General features: G+C 37.5%; 1 protein-coding gene across 2 annotated transcripts in view; it reads right to left on the bottom strand.

The window, feature by feature from the left end:
* RTTN (rotatin) overlaps positions 1–11,649 on the bottom strand; it is a 79,318-nt gene extending 67,669 nt beyond the window's left edge. The window contains exons 1-9 of one of the 2 annotated variants that reach the window (XM_051774402.1): positions 11,560–11,649; positions 10,689–10,876; positions 9,235–9,433; positions 7,431–7,520; positions 6,292–6,370; positions 4,931–5,045; positions 4,244–4,394; positions 3,166–3,331; positions 485–666 (exon numbers count right to left, since the gene is read on the bottom strand). In XM_051774402.1, the coding sequence (XP_051630362.1) occupies positions 485–666; positions 3,166–3,331; positions 4,244–4,394; positions 4,931–5,045; positions 6,292–6,370; positions 7,431–7,520; positions 9,235–9,433; positions 10,689–10,876; positions 11,560–11,590 (1,201 nt within the window). In that variant the 5' untranslated portion in view covers positions 11,591–11,649. The remainder of the gene's footprint in view (positions 1–484; positions 667–3,165; positions 3,332–4,243; positions 4,395–4,930; positions 5,046–6,291; positions 6,371–7,430; positions 7,521–9,234; positions 9,434–10,688; positions 10,877–11,559) is intronic. The other variant, XM_051774413.1, reaches the window with a different exon arrangement.
* Between the last annotated feature and the right edge of the window lie 1,303 nt (positions 11,650–12,952).

Raw genomic sequence — 12,952 nt, 5'->3', positions numbered from 1 at the left:
AAGACTGTCCTTCAAAAAGACTTTGTAATTTAGAAACTTTATAAGTTAAAATTAAAATCATAGTTGTTATCATTACTTATGTTTCTTAAATCAGTTACAACGTGCTACTGCATTCATATGAATAAAAACAAACCTCTCCCCAGAATTTTTGTTTATTATTTCTTGAACAGGAGGTAAACTCTATGCTCAAAGAGATCAGAACATGTTTGGTTAAGTGTGGTTATTTTTTCATCCACACATCCACTTCTTCCCACCATCAGTAAAAAGTACTTAAAACTTCTGCAGCAATTCTGGAAAACAACCAGAAGATCCGAGCTTTATGACCTGAACAAAGTCCCAGGAAAAGAACTGTTGTAACTAGTTACAGTACTTCACTAATTATCTGTACCTCATTTACTTGAGCTACTCACCTCATAATACCAGCTTCTTAAGAGGTCTGTATTAAAAATGAGAAGGATAAGTGAAATATTTAACACTTTCTCACCTGTTCTTAGAAGAGGTACTGCATTTTCCAAGAGAGAAACACAGAATTGAGGAAGGCTAAGCTGCTTCATCTGTAATTCCAAAGTGTCCTCAATTTCAGTATCTGGTAGATCAATATGTCCTACATCAAATGGGGAATGCAGGGAGATTCTGGAGTTCGCATTTGCTTGAGTACTGTTTCCACTTAAAACAACAAGCAAACAACAAAAAAAGACATGGTTAACTCTTGCAAAGAGAAAACCCATATATGTACACATGTCAAAAATAGCATCAAGTATTTTCATGTCCTCCTTCCTTAAACATATCCTTCCTTCTATCCCATTCTTTTTCTGCTATCCACCGGTGTTGCAGGAAGAGGGGGATTTGGTTTGGTTGGTTTTGTAAATGTCAGAACTAGTAACATCACAAGTGAATGCCTAATGGTTTGGCAGCCATCTTCAAACACACTAAGTACTGTGTACTGGAAGAAATACACATGCAATGAATACAATATTGCAAGAGAAATATAAGTTGAATTGAAACTTATTTTTTGTGATGAACAAAATCTCTCAAGGCCACTTACCAAATAAATTTCATCCTGAATGATACTTACTGTATTAAAACCATTCTATGTAGGTAGCCACAAGAATCATTGGAAGGAAAATTACAAAGTGTGCCCTATGTTAAAGCCTTAGGACTACCTCACCAACTGTAAACCAGAAAATATTCTCTTGCCTAAGAAAGTTTTAACTGCAATCAAGTATACATTACAAAATATACATGGTGTGATTATATTATAGAAATATTTTACTTATTAAATATATATTATATATGTTCATATATAATAGTTCATATATTATGAACAGTATATAGTTTATAACTGTATTCTTTTTCAACTGTTTTCAAAAATAATCTAATTCTGTTGTCAGCATTATAATTAATACAATTCAGAACAGATATTTTTTATGCTTTTTCTTATCCTAAGATTTGCTTTAAAAACCTGTATTTAAAAACCTGACTTTTGTAGTTGGTTTTTGTTTGGTTCCTTTTGTTATTATTAAACATGCTGAAAAAAAGGAATTGTGGCATGACTGTGTTGCACTATATTGTCTAATTAAATGCAAAAGATGTATAAAGAATAGCAATTAAGAATTTAAATGCCAAATGATTAAGAGGTCAATAGAAGACTACAAGAAAAATAGAAGAGTTCAGTAGTGTGTAGTATGTTTGGCTGCACTTACCAGAGGGTAAGGAAGTAGAGGTATCAGTCATAAAAGCAATTCAGAAGAGGAAAGGTTAAGTTTCCAGGCAGAATTTGAAACAGACAAACAGATAGATTGAAGAGTCTCAAGATTTAAGAACAAGGAAAAAGAAGAGTTACATATAGTTAGCAATAAACAAACAATTTACATTACAATTACTTTGAAACAGACAAGATTCACTAAAAGCAGCTCTTCCATATCAAAATAAGCAATGTCAGAGCAACACTTCTGTCATTTCACTCTATCATATCTTCTATTGACATCATGGGGTTTTTTATGCTACCTCTGGGCTAAGTTATATCTTTGTAAGAAATGGGGTTTATGGACAGTGAGCAGTTCTACTGCACCACACAGGATGCAAGAAGATAAAAGCGTACAGTCATGAACAATTCATAATATGGCCATATACTTTTAATAAACTACCGCTCCCTGATTTCTAGATGTCTCATCACCACCTTAACTGGTCCTTATTCTTACGCAGATTTCATTACTAGACTGATAGCCAGGCTATCACTATTTCTTGCACAATATACACCAGCTACTATTAAACTGTGAAATGTTCAAAATGGTCAGATCATAAAACGCACTAAGCCTGGAGTTCATCGACATTAAAATATTAGTTACATATTAAAATATTAATATATTAGACTTGAGCAAAAATAAACTTCTAATATAATGACTCTCAAGATGCATTTACAATTTACTACATGAGATATTCTCATCACAATCGAATGCCCAGGAGTTACTCAATCATTAAGCCCATACACTACAGAGACTTGTACGAACTACCAACAAGAATGCAGTAAGGACTTACAAGGACTTTTAAACTTCCACATATTAAAAGACATTGGTTCTTGAATAGCAGCTTTATGTCTGTTGTGTCAAGACGAGTAACAAAATCACATACAAATCTCTCCATTTGGAAGGAACACAGACAATTCATAATTTCATATTGGAGTAAAATTTTTAGATGTTATAGAACTGAATTTTGTTGTCAGATTTAAAAGTAAAGATTAAAGACTAGTGGAAATCTTTCTACATCATAGCATTTTTGACAATACGATATACCGTTACCTATGGGGCGGCCATTCTACTTAAAAGAACTTACAAGGTCATCGGCTGAAAAAAACCAAAAAATTCCTGACTTTATAGCAATAGTCTGAATAAATGCTTGTCTGTGTATTACAAATACATGCACAAGCAATAACAATTGATACTAAGAGATTTTGTTTAAAAAGGTGGTTGGGTACAAAATGTGGTAACAATCTTATATATTCTAAACACCGCTTAAAGAACAGTTTAACTCATAAAACATGGTTTGAATTTTCACAGTTACCAAAACTCTTGCATCATTCCACATAATGACAAGGAGCTGATGATATAAGCCCATATTAATAATTTTTTTTTAACTGAAGTGTAAGTTATTTCCTGTTTTATTCACCTGGAAGATACTGCATCCCAATCTTGACCATCTCCTCTTGGACGCTGAACTGTCCGTCCAATTACAGATGGCCGAGGGCTACTACTTCCAGGTGATGGATTCTGAGAACGAGGAAGACCTCTTGGCTCTTGACAGTAAGATATAGATGAATTCTGGGAAGCTGTGCCTTTATGCAACACAAAGCATATATTTTCCATTAGTGGAATCCATTATTCTGAAAGATACTAACACAATGAATGGTAAAAGTAACCCAGGTAAGATATGGAAAACACCAAGTACATACTGGTGAGCTAGGACAACCTCTCACTGGCAAGCAGCAGAGTTTGGAAAAGTAATTCCAAGGCAAAACCACTAAAGATTCCAGTTGAATCATAAATCTTGAGTTTTAAAAATAGAAACAAGTGTGTCTGCCTAAGGCTATTGGACTTGTTGATGTTATAACTGAATTAGCAGCCAATATCATTTATTAAGACACCAAATATAGTGGTAATCTTATGAAGAAAACCAGACTACCAATTTACAGAAAGAGTTGATTCAATTCAGATGACAAAATGGAAACAGGAAGACCATTACAACTAATTTACACCATTAAAGCTATAACATTTAAGCATTAAGAGCATTGTGAAATAGGCCTAATGACTGCAAAACTCAAAACAATGATTAAACTATTTTTAGCAATCAGCATAAGAAGTTGACATAGCAAATAAAATTAGTAACTACATTGTTAAGAACTAATAGCTCAAAAACTTTTCTGAAACTCTGCCCACTTTTATTTTACAGATTTGATCTAGTTTTAGTTAAAAATCCCTCTCCTGCTGACATACAAACAATTGGATACTGGTAAAAGTTGATGAATGAGTAATCTCAGCAAACTGTAAAAATGAGTAAGTACTTTAAAACAATTCAAGTACTCAAAATTTTTTTATTAACATTAGTAGTACTGAACACCATTTATTCAGCAAAACAGTTTCACAAGATTACATTTGCTATAAGTTTCAGGGGCTTCTTTCCAAAATCATTTTAGGCAATCTTAACTGTAGTAAAAACAACAGTATTTCAAATAGTTAAAAATACCTACCTTGCTCTGTGGAAGAAAAACTTGGATCTCTATGAAAGTTAAGCCTGCTTCTCAAGAAAATGCACAACTGTTGCAAGCATGACACAGCCTGCAAAGCTAAACGATGTCTTCCATCTCCTACAAAAGCCAGGTTTAGCAGGGACAAAAGGCTCTGCAAAGGCAAAACCATCAAAACCAATAGCTGAACATTAATCATGTTCATGAACAACTATGCCAGCAAAAGTCTTGCATTAAATATAGTCCACAAATGCCTCCAAGGGTTTTTCAAAATCACAGCAAAAAATAAATAGGTTTAACTACTGTTTTCTTACTGAATGCAAGACTACCAGTTCTAAGGAAAAAGCAGAGTTCTACACTGTACTTCCAATGAAGTCAGTACTTTCATTGTGGAAGCCCATTAGAGGGGTGTGCATACAACACCACCACAAATTTATGTTATCCAGAAGAAACAAAGTATTACTTCAGAACACACTTCATTACTGATTAGCAATATACATTACAACCAAAAAATTCTCTAAACACAATAGGTAGCCCATGTCCCCTTTCCTATGCACCTAGAGTTAACAAAAAGGAACTTCTGTTTAGCTATTTTGTTTAGAAACAAATCATATAATTTACATCAATTCTTCCTTGGCACAACTTATACCACAGCACAACAAAAACATTAAACTTTATGTGAATTCTTGCCTGTACAATCTTTGGCCTTTGAAGGAAGATCTCAGCAGGAAAATCTTGCATAATCACATCCTGAAGAAGCTCACAAGTACTCCAAATTAAATTTTGGTTGTTACTTCTCAAAGAACTAAAAGTTCATATTTAAAAATGTATTAAAATTAAATAGAACCAACCAGTAATTACTAGCTTGAACAAGTATTTACAACAAAGTTACAATCACAACACTGAAGAATCTAAAGGAAAAAAAAACCTCTGTACTACTGTCACACTACTTTTAAAGTTGAATTATTTCTAAGCCATGCTCATCCTATATACAATAAAGAAGAAACTCAACTCCAGCCACATGATAACAAGCCACATGTAAAATTAGGTTCCAAAAAGAGAAATAACATTACTGATATTCAATTTGAAATTAAAATAACAAATACTGGAAAGTCCCTCTGAAGCTGGTAATTATCTGTGTTATACAGCAAGTAATCTAACTCACACCAGTAAGAAAGTTTCTTTCATTACTAAGGTTCACGTAGAACTTAAAAACACTTGAATTACTTATGTGGGAAGTTCCGTAAAGGAAGAAATTTATTAGCTATTCTCTAAGATGTATATTAGTAAATAGTAAGAACCTTTAGGATATTCTACTTCACTTTTTTCCACTTTAATCGTTTCAGAAACCACTGTTTCTGAACTCACTGTAAAAAAATACGTCCAGTTTTACAAATCTCTGTTCTTTCTCTATACTCAGGAATAAAGGAAATTAAATATTAAAGAGGTTTTCCAGCTTCAGAGATCTTTCAAAAGGAAACAACAAACAAAAAAACCTATACTAGAAACCTATCACAGTTCTGTGTCAACTCATAAGGAATCCCAACTACTGAATTTTTCCTTGGGCCACTTCAAACACTGTTTTTCTACATGAAAGTTAAAACCAAAAAATAAAATCACTGCAGAAAGACAATCAGAATGACTCAGTACCTGGATAAGATCCTGTACCTAAACTCATTGCCCTAAACCTAGCCAAGGGACTACTGAAAGTATGGATTTTCCTGCCAAGTGGTCATGGGGGTAAAGTAAATAATGATTTTATTCCACCTTGTTCTAATATTAACAGAACGAAATCTTTGATCCACTTGAGAAATTTAGAAGACAGTCTGAAGTATCGTGAAAAAAAACCCCAAACGTACTCTGATTTAAACACTAAGAATGGAGAGCGACACTGCCCAACTTCAGCGCAGCTTTCACAATCATTTATCAAAAAGTAGCTCATTAGGTTATTTACAGGAACAGCTTTATGATGCAGAAGGACAGAAATTGACAACTGTTATTTCAGAAAAAATAAAACCTACAATAAAATTCTAATGTTTCCATTACTGCACCTTTCATTTGATGAAAGTACATGTCTATCTGTTGAAGTCAGAGTTAGCCAAGGAAATGTGGAAAATTTCAAGCATTTCACTGCAAAAAAAACAGAGCAGATATTTTGGAATATATTTTATAGTAATGTTATACTGTATATATCCATTCAAAGAAACTTATGAACTATACAGAATCTGAAAAATAACTACGTTTTACTAAATATGGACTTGCACGAACTCAAGTGCTTTTAATGAAAGTATTCAGCAACACCAAAACACCACTAAAATCATCTTAAACCCAAATGAAATATACTTAATGAAGAAAGTTTTAGCAAATCTGGTACTACAGAATATTTATTAGCACGATCTCTAAAAATAGAAAATTGCCCTCATGCTTTTACTCTTAAAGCAGTAGAAATTATTGTTCTTACAGAATTATGGCACATAATAACTCTAACAAAAATAACTTTGAAGCTACTTTTAACTTAAAGTTTGTAATAATTATTGTGCAATTCTTAAGACAGCTTATAAACTACTAAAGAAGTAAACTGGTGATTCACATACAGTAACTGCAAAGTCATATTTTAAAATCTAGTTCTTAGCACCATACTGTATGTTAAATAGGACACATTTCTGTGAACTGCTACTAATATACTGGTACAGGCAAAGACTTGCCAAAGTATTACCGGTCTCTGCTTGTCAGAGAAACACTTCATATAATCTTACTGACAAAAAAATCAAAGTGTAACACCGGTTTTCATTTAGATACAAGGTAAACATTCCCAAAGCATCTAATCCAGTTTTCTAAGAAGTAGAAAGGTACTCCAGACTAAGTTTTTAAACAGACACTTTTGACTATGAAACACAGATCTTCTGAAAAGCATTAGCAATTTAAATAATCTTTAAAATTGCAGCACTTTTTAACATACTTTACATATTCCAAAAAGCTAAGCTTTTTACTAGAAAAGAGAAAGATCTATTAAGACGAGTGTCATTTTTATAAGCATTATAATTGTAGTTTCTGTGGTATTCGATTTCACAGAATAACAATAGGAAAAAGAATAACCAATATTGCTATGCACATTTCTAATGAAATTCAATCTAAATTACAACTCTAAGCACTTTCTATAATTAACATATTCCTTCATAACTACACATACCGGCTGTTCTTTTGGGAGGTATTTCTAACTGTAGTGGATGACTTCTACCTTGACAAAAATATCCAGTGAATAATTCCTCTTGAGGCAGAACTAAAATAAAAAAAGGATAAATTTAAAAAATGTACACACACACACACACACAAAACAAAAACTCGATTTATTTTCATGTTTTTCCTGAACTACCTCCGTTTTGCCCTTGAGTTTTAAATCAGTCTCCTTAATAGGTTAAAATAGTCTCAGATGATAAAAAAAATTGAGTAAAGAGAGTGTATCAATGTGTATTTTTTTGTAATTATATTCTGCAATATCATTCAAGTAATAGCAAAAATAATTACACAAAATGTATTGCCTGATGGAGAACTGGTAGCCAAACAAAAGGTTTTCCTTTAATCTACGTATGTAGCAATAAAATAGACTTTTTTTAATTAACTACTTATAGCCTTTTTCTACCAAAACTGCTGTCTTCTCAGGTCACACGAAAAGTTGTCCCCTTTGTATATAATATGTATATTGTTAAATACATGTCATTCATACACAAACTTTATAAATATAATCACAAGGTATGTAACACTAAAAGCAGTCTCTCCAGACCATAATATTTGGTTCAAAAGATCAGACTAAATAATGCCCAGATTATCAGTTTACATTTTTTCCCAGTAACTGAAGTTAAAACAGAAAGAAAAATACAACACTCCTGTTAGGAAGCACTAAGATTATTTCATCCACACATGCATACAATTTACAGCTTAAGTAACTTCAATTGAATTACTAAAAGTAATTGAGTTACTAAAAGATAAGAATGCACATGTACAACATTAATATACTTTTTCCCATACAGTGGAAACAAGAAGTAAAAATCTGCCCCTACATGGGCACAGGAAGAAAAAAAGAAAAGGAAAAAAACCTCCACAATTGCCAGGCATCACATAGTGCCAAATAGTTCTAGCAAACTACAACTCCAAGCATTAGACAGGCTGCAGAACCACAGAAAAATTGCTTTTATCTCTGAAACTGCACAGTATGAGCAAGAGAGGTGTGGCCATTATTACAGCATGCACTGTAACAGCAGTGTCTTTCCCACAATAACCAGGAGGATGAAGTAAGCACTTCTATGATTTGTAATTTTGTCCTCCAAACTTTGTGCTAAAATTTTTAAGGCAGAAGAGGAGAATCACAGGAGTTACGTTATATTTAAGAGGCACTGTAAATCTTTGTAACAGATAGATAATGAGCTAGATAACAGAAGCAAGTAATAGCACTTCACATATATGTGAAGTACTTCACACATAATATGACATTTTAAAGAAAGTTTACGGATTTTTCTATGACAAATACTTATGCAAAACTAAGTAGACAGTGCATACAACTAATGTAATTTTAAAAATTGTTCTGCTAGAATCAACCACTGCTTATTTCTTTTTTTTTTTAAATCTGAATTGCTCTCAAAGCTAAAGCCTATTACACAATGAACAGCAGTAAAGCACACTTTACTAACTAAATTACAGATTTATTCAGAGTTGCTACACTTGCTGCCATAAAGTTGTTCTTAGAACTTGTGTCATGCTCTTCGTACAATATAGAAAACAGATATGACACACTGAAGAAATGGACAGAGAATTCCATTACAAGAATGGCACTAGGTGGTTTAGCTAAAGTCATAGTGCCTCTGGCAAAATTTGATTACTACACAATTCACTGCTCTCTCAGGAATAATTTGCCTATTATGGTTAAAAAGATCAGCTTTACATAGCCTTTCCCTTTACTTTAATTTAAAATAGATTACACTCCAAAATATGTAATTTACCTGGTTGATCTACTGAAGGCTGAGACTGAGCTTGATAACATACTGATAAAGAACTAGAAGAAAGTTCAGAAGGAAGGAAGAACAGTCCATCCACAATCCCATCAATTATGGCCTGCAAGTTCGGATCCACATCAGGGCGAAGCTGAGAGAAAAATTCCACTGCACCAATTCCAATCATTTTCTGGGCAGCAGGTGGATGCTATATTAGGACAAATAATTGACAAAGTTAGTCTGAAAAGTTTCAAGGTGTCTGGATGAGGGTGGGGGGTAGAGAGCAGCAGGGGAGGAAAAAATAGATTTGTAATATTTAATTTATATTTTGCCTTTATTCATTTAGACCATTGTGCTGAGATAGAGCTCATTTTCTCTACAGTGGCTGGTAGGGGGCTGTGTTTTGGATTTGTGCTGCACACAGGGTTGATAATATAGAGATGTTTTTGTTATTGCTGAGCAGTGCCTACACAGAACCAAAGACTTTTCTGCTTTTCATACTGCCACCCTGGCAAGGGGTCTGGGAGTACATGAGAGGCTGAGAGGATACATGGCTGGGACGGGTGACCCCAACAGACCAAAGGGATATTCTATATCACAGATTCATAAAACAGCTAGGGTTTAAAGGGACCTTAAAGATCATCTAGTTCCAACAGCATCCTCAGTCTACAAAGTGGGGGAAAGAAGAAGGAAGGGAGAGATATTTCGAGTGATGGCATTTGTCTTCGTAAGTCACTGTTATAGGTGATGGAGCCCTGCTTTCCCAGGGATGGCTGAACACCTGCCTGCCCATGGGAAGTGGTGAATGAATCCCTTGTTTTGCTTTGCTTGTGCACACAGCTTTTGCTTTCCCTATTAAACTGTCTTTATCTCAACCCACAAGTTTTCTACCTTTTACCCTTCCAATTCTCTGCCAGATCCCACTGGTGGGGGAGTGAGTGAGCAGTTGTGTGGGGCTCAGTGTCTGGCTGGGGTTAAACCATGACAACCATCCAACAGTATCAAGGATGCGTTCTTTGTTTCCTCTGCCTAGCTGCTGTTTAGTGATTAAAACAAAAGAATGTAAAAATCTGAGATATCTGAAATTTCTCTAACGTTTTGTCAATTTTCTTAAGATAACTTGCACTGATGTTCAAATCTTCATTTTCCAGGAACAGTGCAAATGCCTAGCTGCAAATAATGCTCCAAGGAAAAAAAGAAACACTTAGTGAGAAACTAAAGTAGAAATCCAGAAAAGAACGATTTTTCTCAGCTATAATCTGGTGCCCTCTTACCCATTTTCAAGTCACTCAAATTGTTTTAATTTTGGTCTACACACAGTGGCTTTATTATTCCTGTTTTACAAAAACACTCTAAAAATCTCATTATATGGAGCTACAAATTCAAATAATATTCAGCTTTATTTAGCTTTGGCACTCTAAGGGCATATAGTTTAAAAATAAATGAATGTTAGTATGTCATACCTTGATCAAACTGTTCACAAAATTTAGTACTTCCTCTTTTATTGGGACGACTGGGAAATTGAACCACTCCAAAAGGTTACGAAAAAGTGCTTTTTCATGGACGAGATCAGCATAAGAAATCAAGTTGTGATCTAATTTAAATAGAATAGTCTTCAGAGATCGCTCTCTTATCTCTGTCAGTTCATGACCTGCCAAAAAAAAAAAAAGGTATTAAAAAAGCCTTAATATTATTTGATGTAACTTTTTTCTTAATTGGACAAACAAAATACTGTCAAAGATCTGTGGGGATAAAAAAGCCAGCTTTTATGCTGTCAGTATTATGCCTACAAGGAAGACAAATATGATTATGCTCACCAGCGATAACCTAATCAAGTGTGTTTGCATGGTTACAAAGCAGTGAAACATTATAAACTATACTGATATAATATGGTGCCAAGTGCACCTCTCCTGATATAACCTGGTGCCTGAACCTCTGCCAGAATATGCTGTGGATACGGAAAGCTGCCTCGGAGTCGTCAATCAGACAAAGAAACTACCCAAGCCCACTGAATCGAAAGGCACCATCGAAGGGGCAGCCTTCGGCGTTTCCTAGGGCAGCATTTCCACCTAGGGCAGCATTTCCACCTAGGGTAGCATTTTCACCTAGGGTAGCATTTTCACCTAGGGCAGCATTTCCACCTAGGGAAGCGCCGCCGTCCCCCCACGCCTGCAGCGGCGAACCGAGCGGGAGAGCAGGAGCCAGCGGGGCGGCAGAGGCCGGGCAGGGATGGCCGGGCTCCTGTACACCACGGCTGGGCCCCTCGCCCTCCCTGCACACAGCTGCACAGGCGGAGGGGCCGGGACAGCCCCGGGAGGAGAGGGGAGCCATTACCCAGCTTCCTGACGAGCGACGACAACTCCATCGCACCCTCTCCCCGCCCGCATTCAACCGCCGCGCCGGCCCCGCCCGCCCGGCTAGGAAGGGGCCGCAGGGCACCTCGGGAATCGTAGTCCGCCCGCTGCCGCCTGGGACCCGCCGCTGCCCCCGCCGCCCTTCGCCGCGCGCAAAGCGCGCCGAGAGCTTTCACCGCCCCGCGGCGCGCCGGCGGGAGCAGAGAAAACTACAACTCCCAGGCGGCCCCGCGTCGAGCGCGCCCGCCCACACCGGGCCGGCAGCGGTGCGCCCGCTGTGCCGCCCAAAGCGCCGCCTGAAGCGGGGCTTAGCTAGGGAGGTGCGGCTCCTTCTTCCGGGAACAGAGGCAGGATGAGCGGGCATGGTCCTGAGCTGCGCCAGGGGAGATTTGAATTAGACATTAGGGAGGAGTTTCTTCACAAGGAGGGCGATTAGACACTGGAACGGGCTGCCCAGGGAGGTGGTGGGGTCACCGTCCCCGGAGGTGTTTAAGGGAAGACTGGACGTGTCACTCAGTGCCGTGGTCTGGTTGACAGGGTGGTGTTGAACTCGATGATCTCGCAGGCCTTTTCCAGCCCAATCGATTCTGTGATACGCGCAGCCCCGGGGCTCACGGTGCCGTGCCCGCTGGTGCGGTGGGGGCCCCCAGCGCAGCTCTGCCCGTCCCGGGGCGTTCGGAGCCGTGAGCGGCTCGGTGACAGCGGGTGTGCGCTGCCCAGCCCGCGGCTCTCACCGCGCCTCCCGCCCGTACCTCTGCCCCTGGAGGGCCGCAGCTCTTCACGTCCTCCGTTCTGGCCTCATTCTCTGCAGCATCAACTTCTGCAAACATCGGATTTTTATTTTTTTTTCTGAGTCCAGACACTAAATTAAAAAGGAAAATATGTGTTTCTTTAGCCTTTAGTGCACCATGGCCCCGATTTGGAAGCCAGAGAATGATTCGTTCACTCCAGTACTTGAAGGGAGCTGACAAGAAAGATGGAGAGGGACTTTTTACAAGGGCATGTAGTGACAGCACAAGAGGAAATGGCTTCAAACTGAAAGAGGGTGGGTTTAGATTAAATGTTAGGAAGAAATGCTTTACTGTGAGGGTGGTGAGACACTGGAACAGGTTGTCCAGAGAAACTGGGGGTGCCCCATCCCTGGCAGTGTTCAAGGCCAGGTTGGATGGGGCTTTGAACAACCTGGTCTACTGAAAGGTGTCCCTGCCCATGGTGGGGGGCCAGGAACTAGATGATCTTTAGGTTCCCTTCCAACTCAAGCCATTCTACAGTTCTACAGTTTATGTTTGTAGTAATTTACTAATGTATTTGCTAATATCACTTTGATGGGTCTGACAGCACATGGGAAATAACTCTTGCTGACTTCTGTAAAG

The sequence above is a fragment of the Manacus candei genome, unplaced genomic scaffold (assembly GCF_025592945.1).
Source record: "Manacus candei isolate 608988 ecotype Guabito, Panama unplaced genomic scaffold, ASM2559294v1 h1tg000008l, whole genome shotgun sequence".
NCBI classification, from domain to species: domain Eukaryota; kingdom Metazoa; phylum Chordata; class Aves; order Passeriformes; family Pipridae; genus Manacus; species Manacus candei.
Note: the sequence above shows the minus strand (reverse complement) of the source record. Positions and strands in the feature narration are given on the sequence as shown.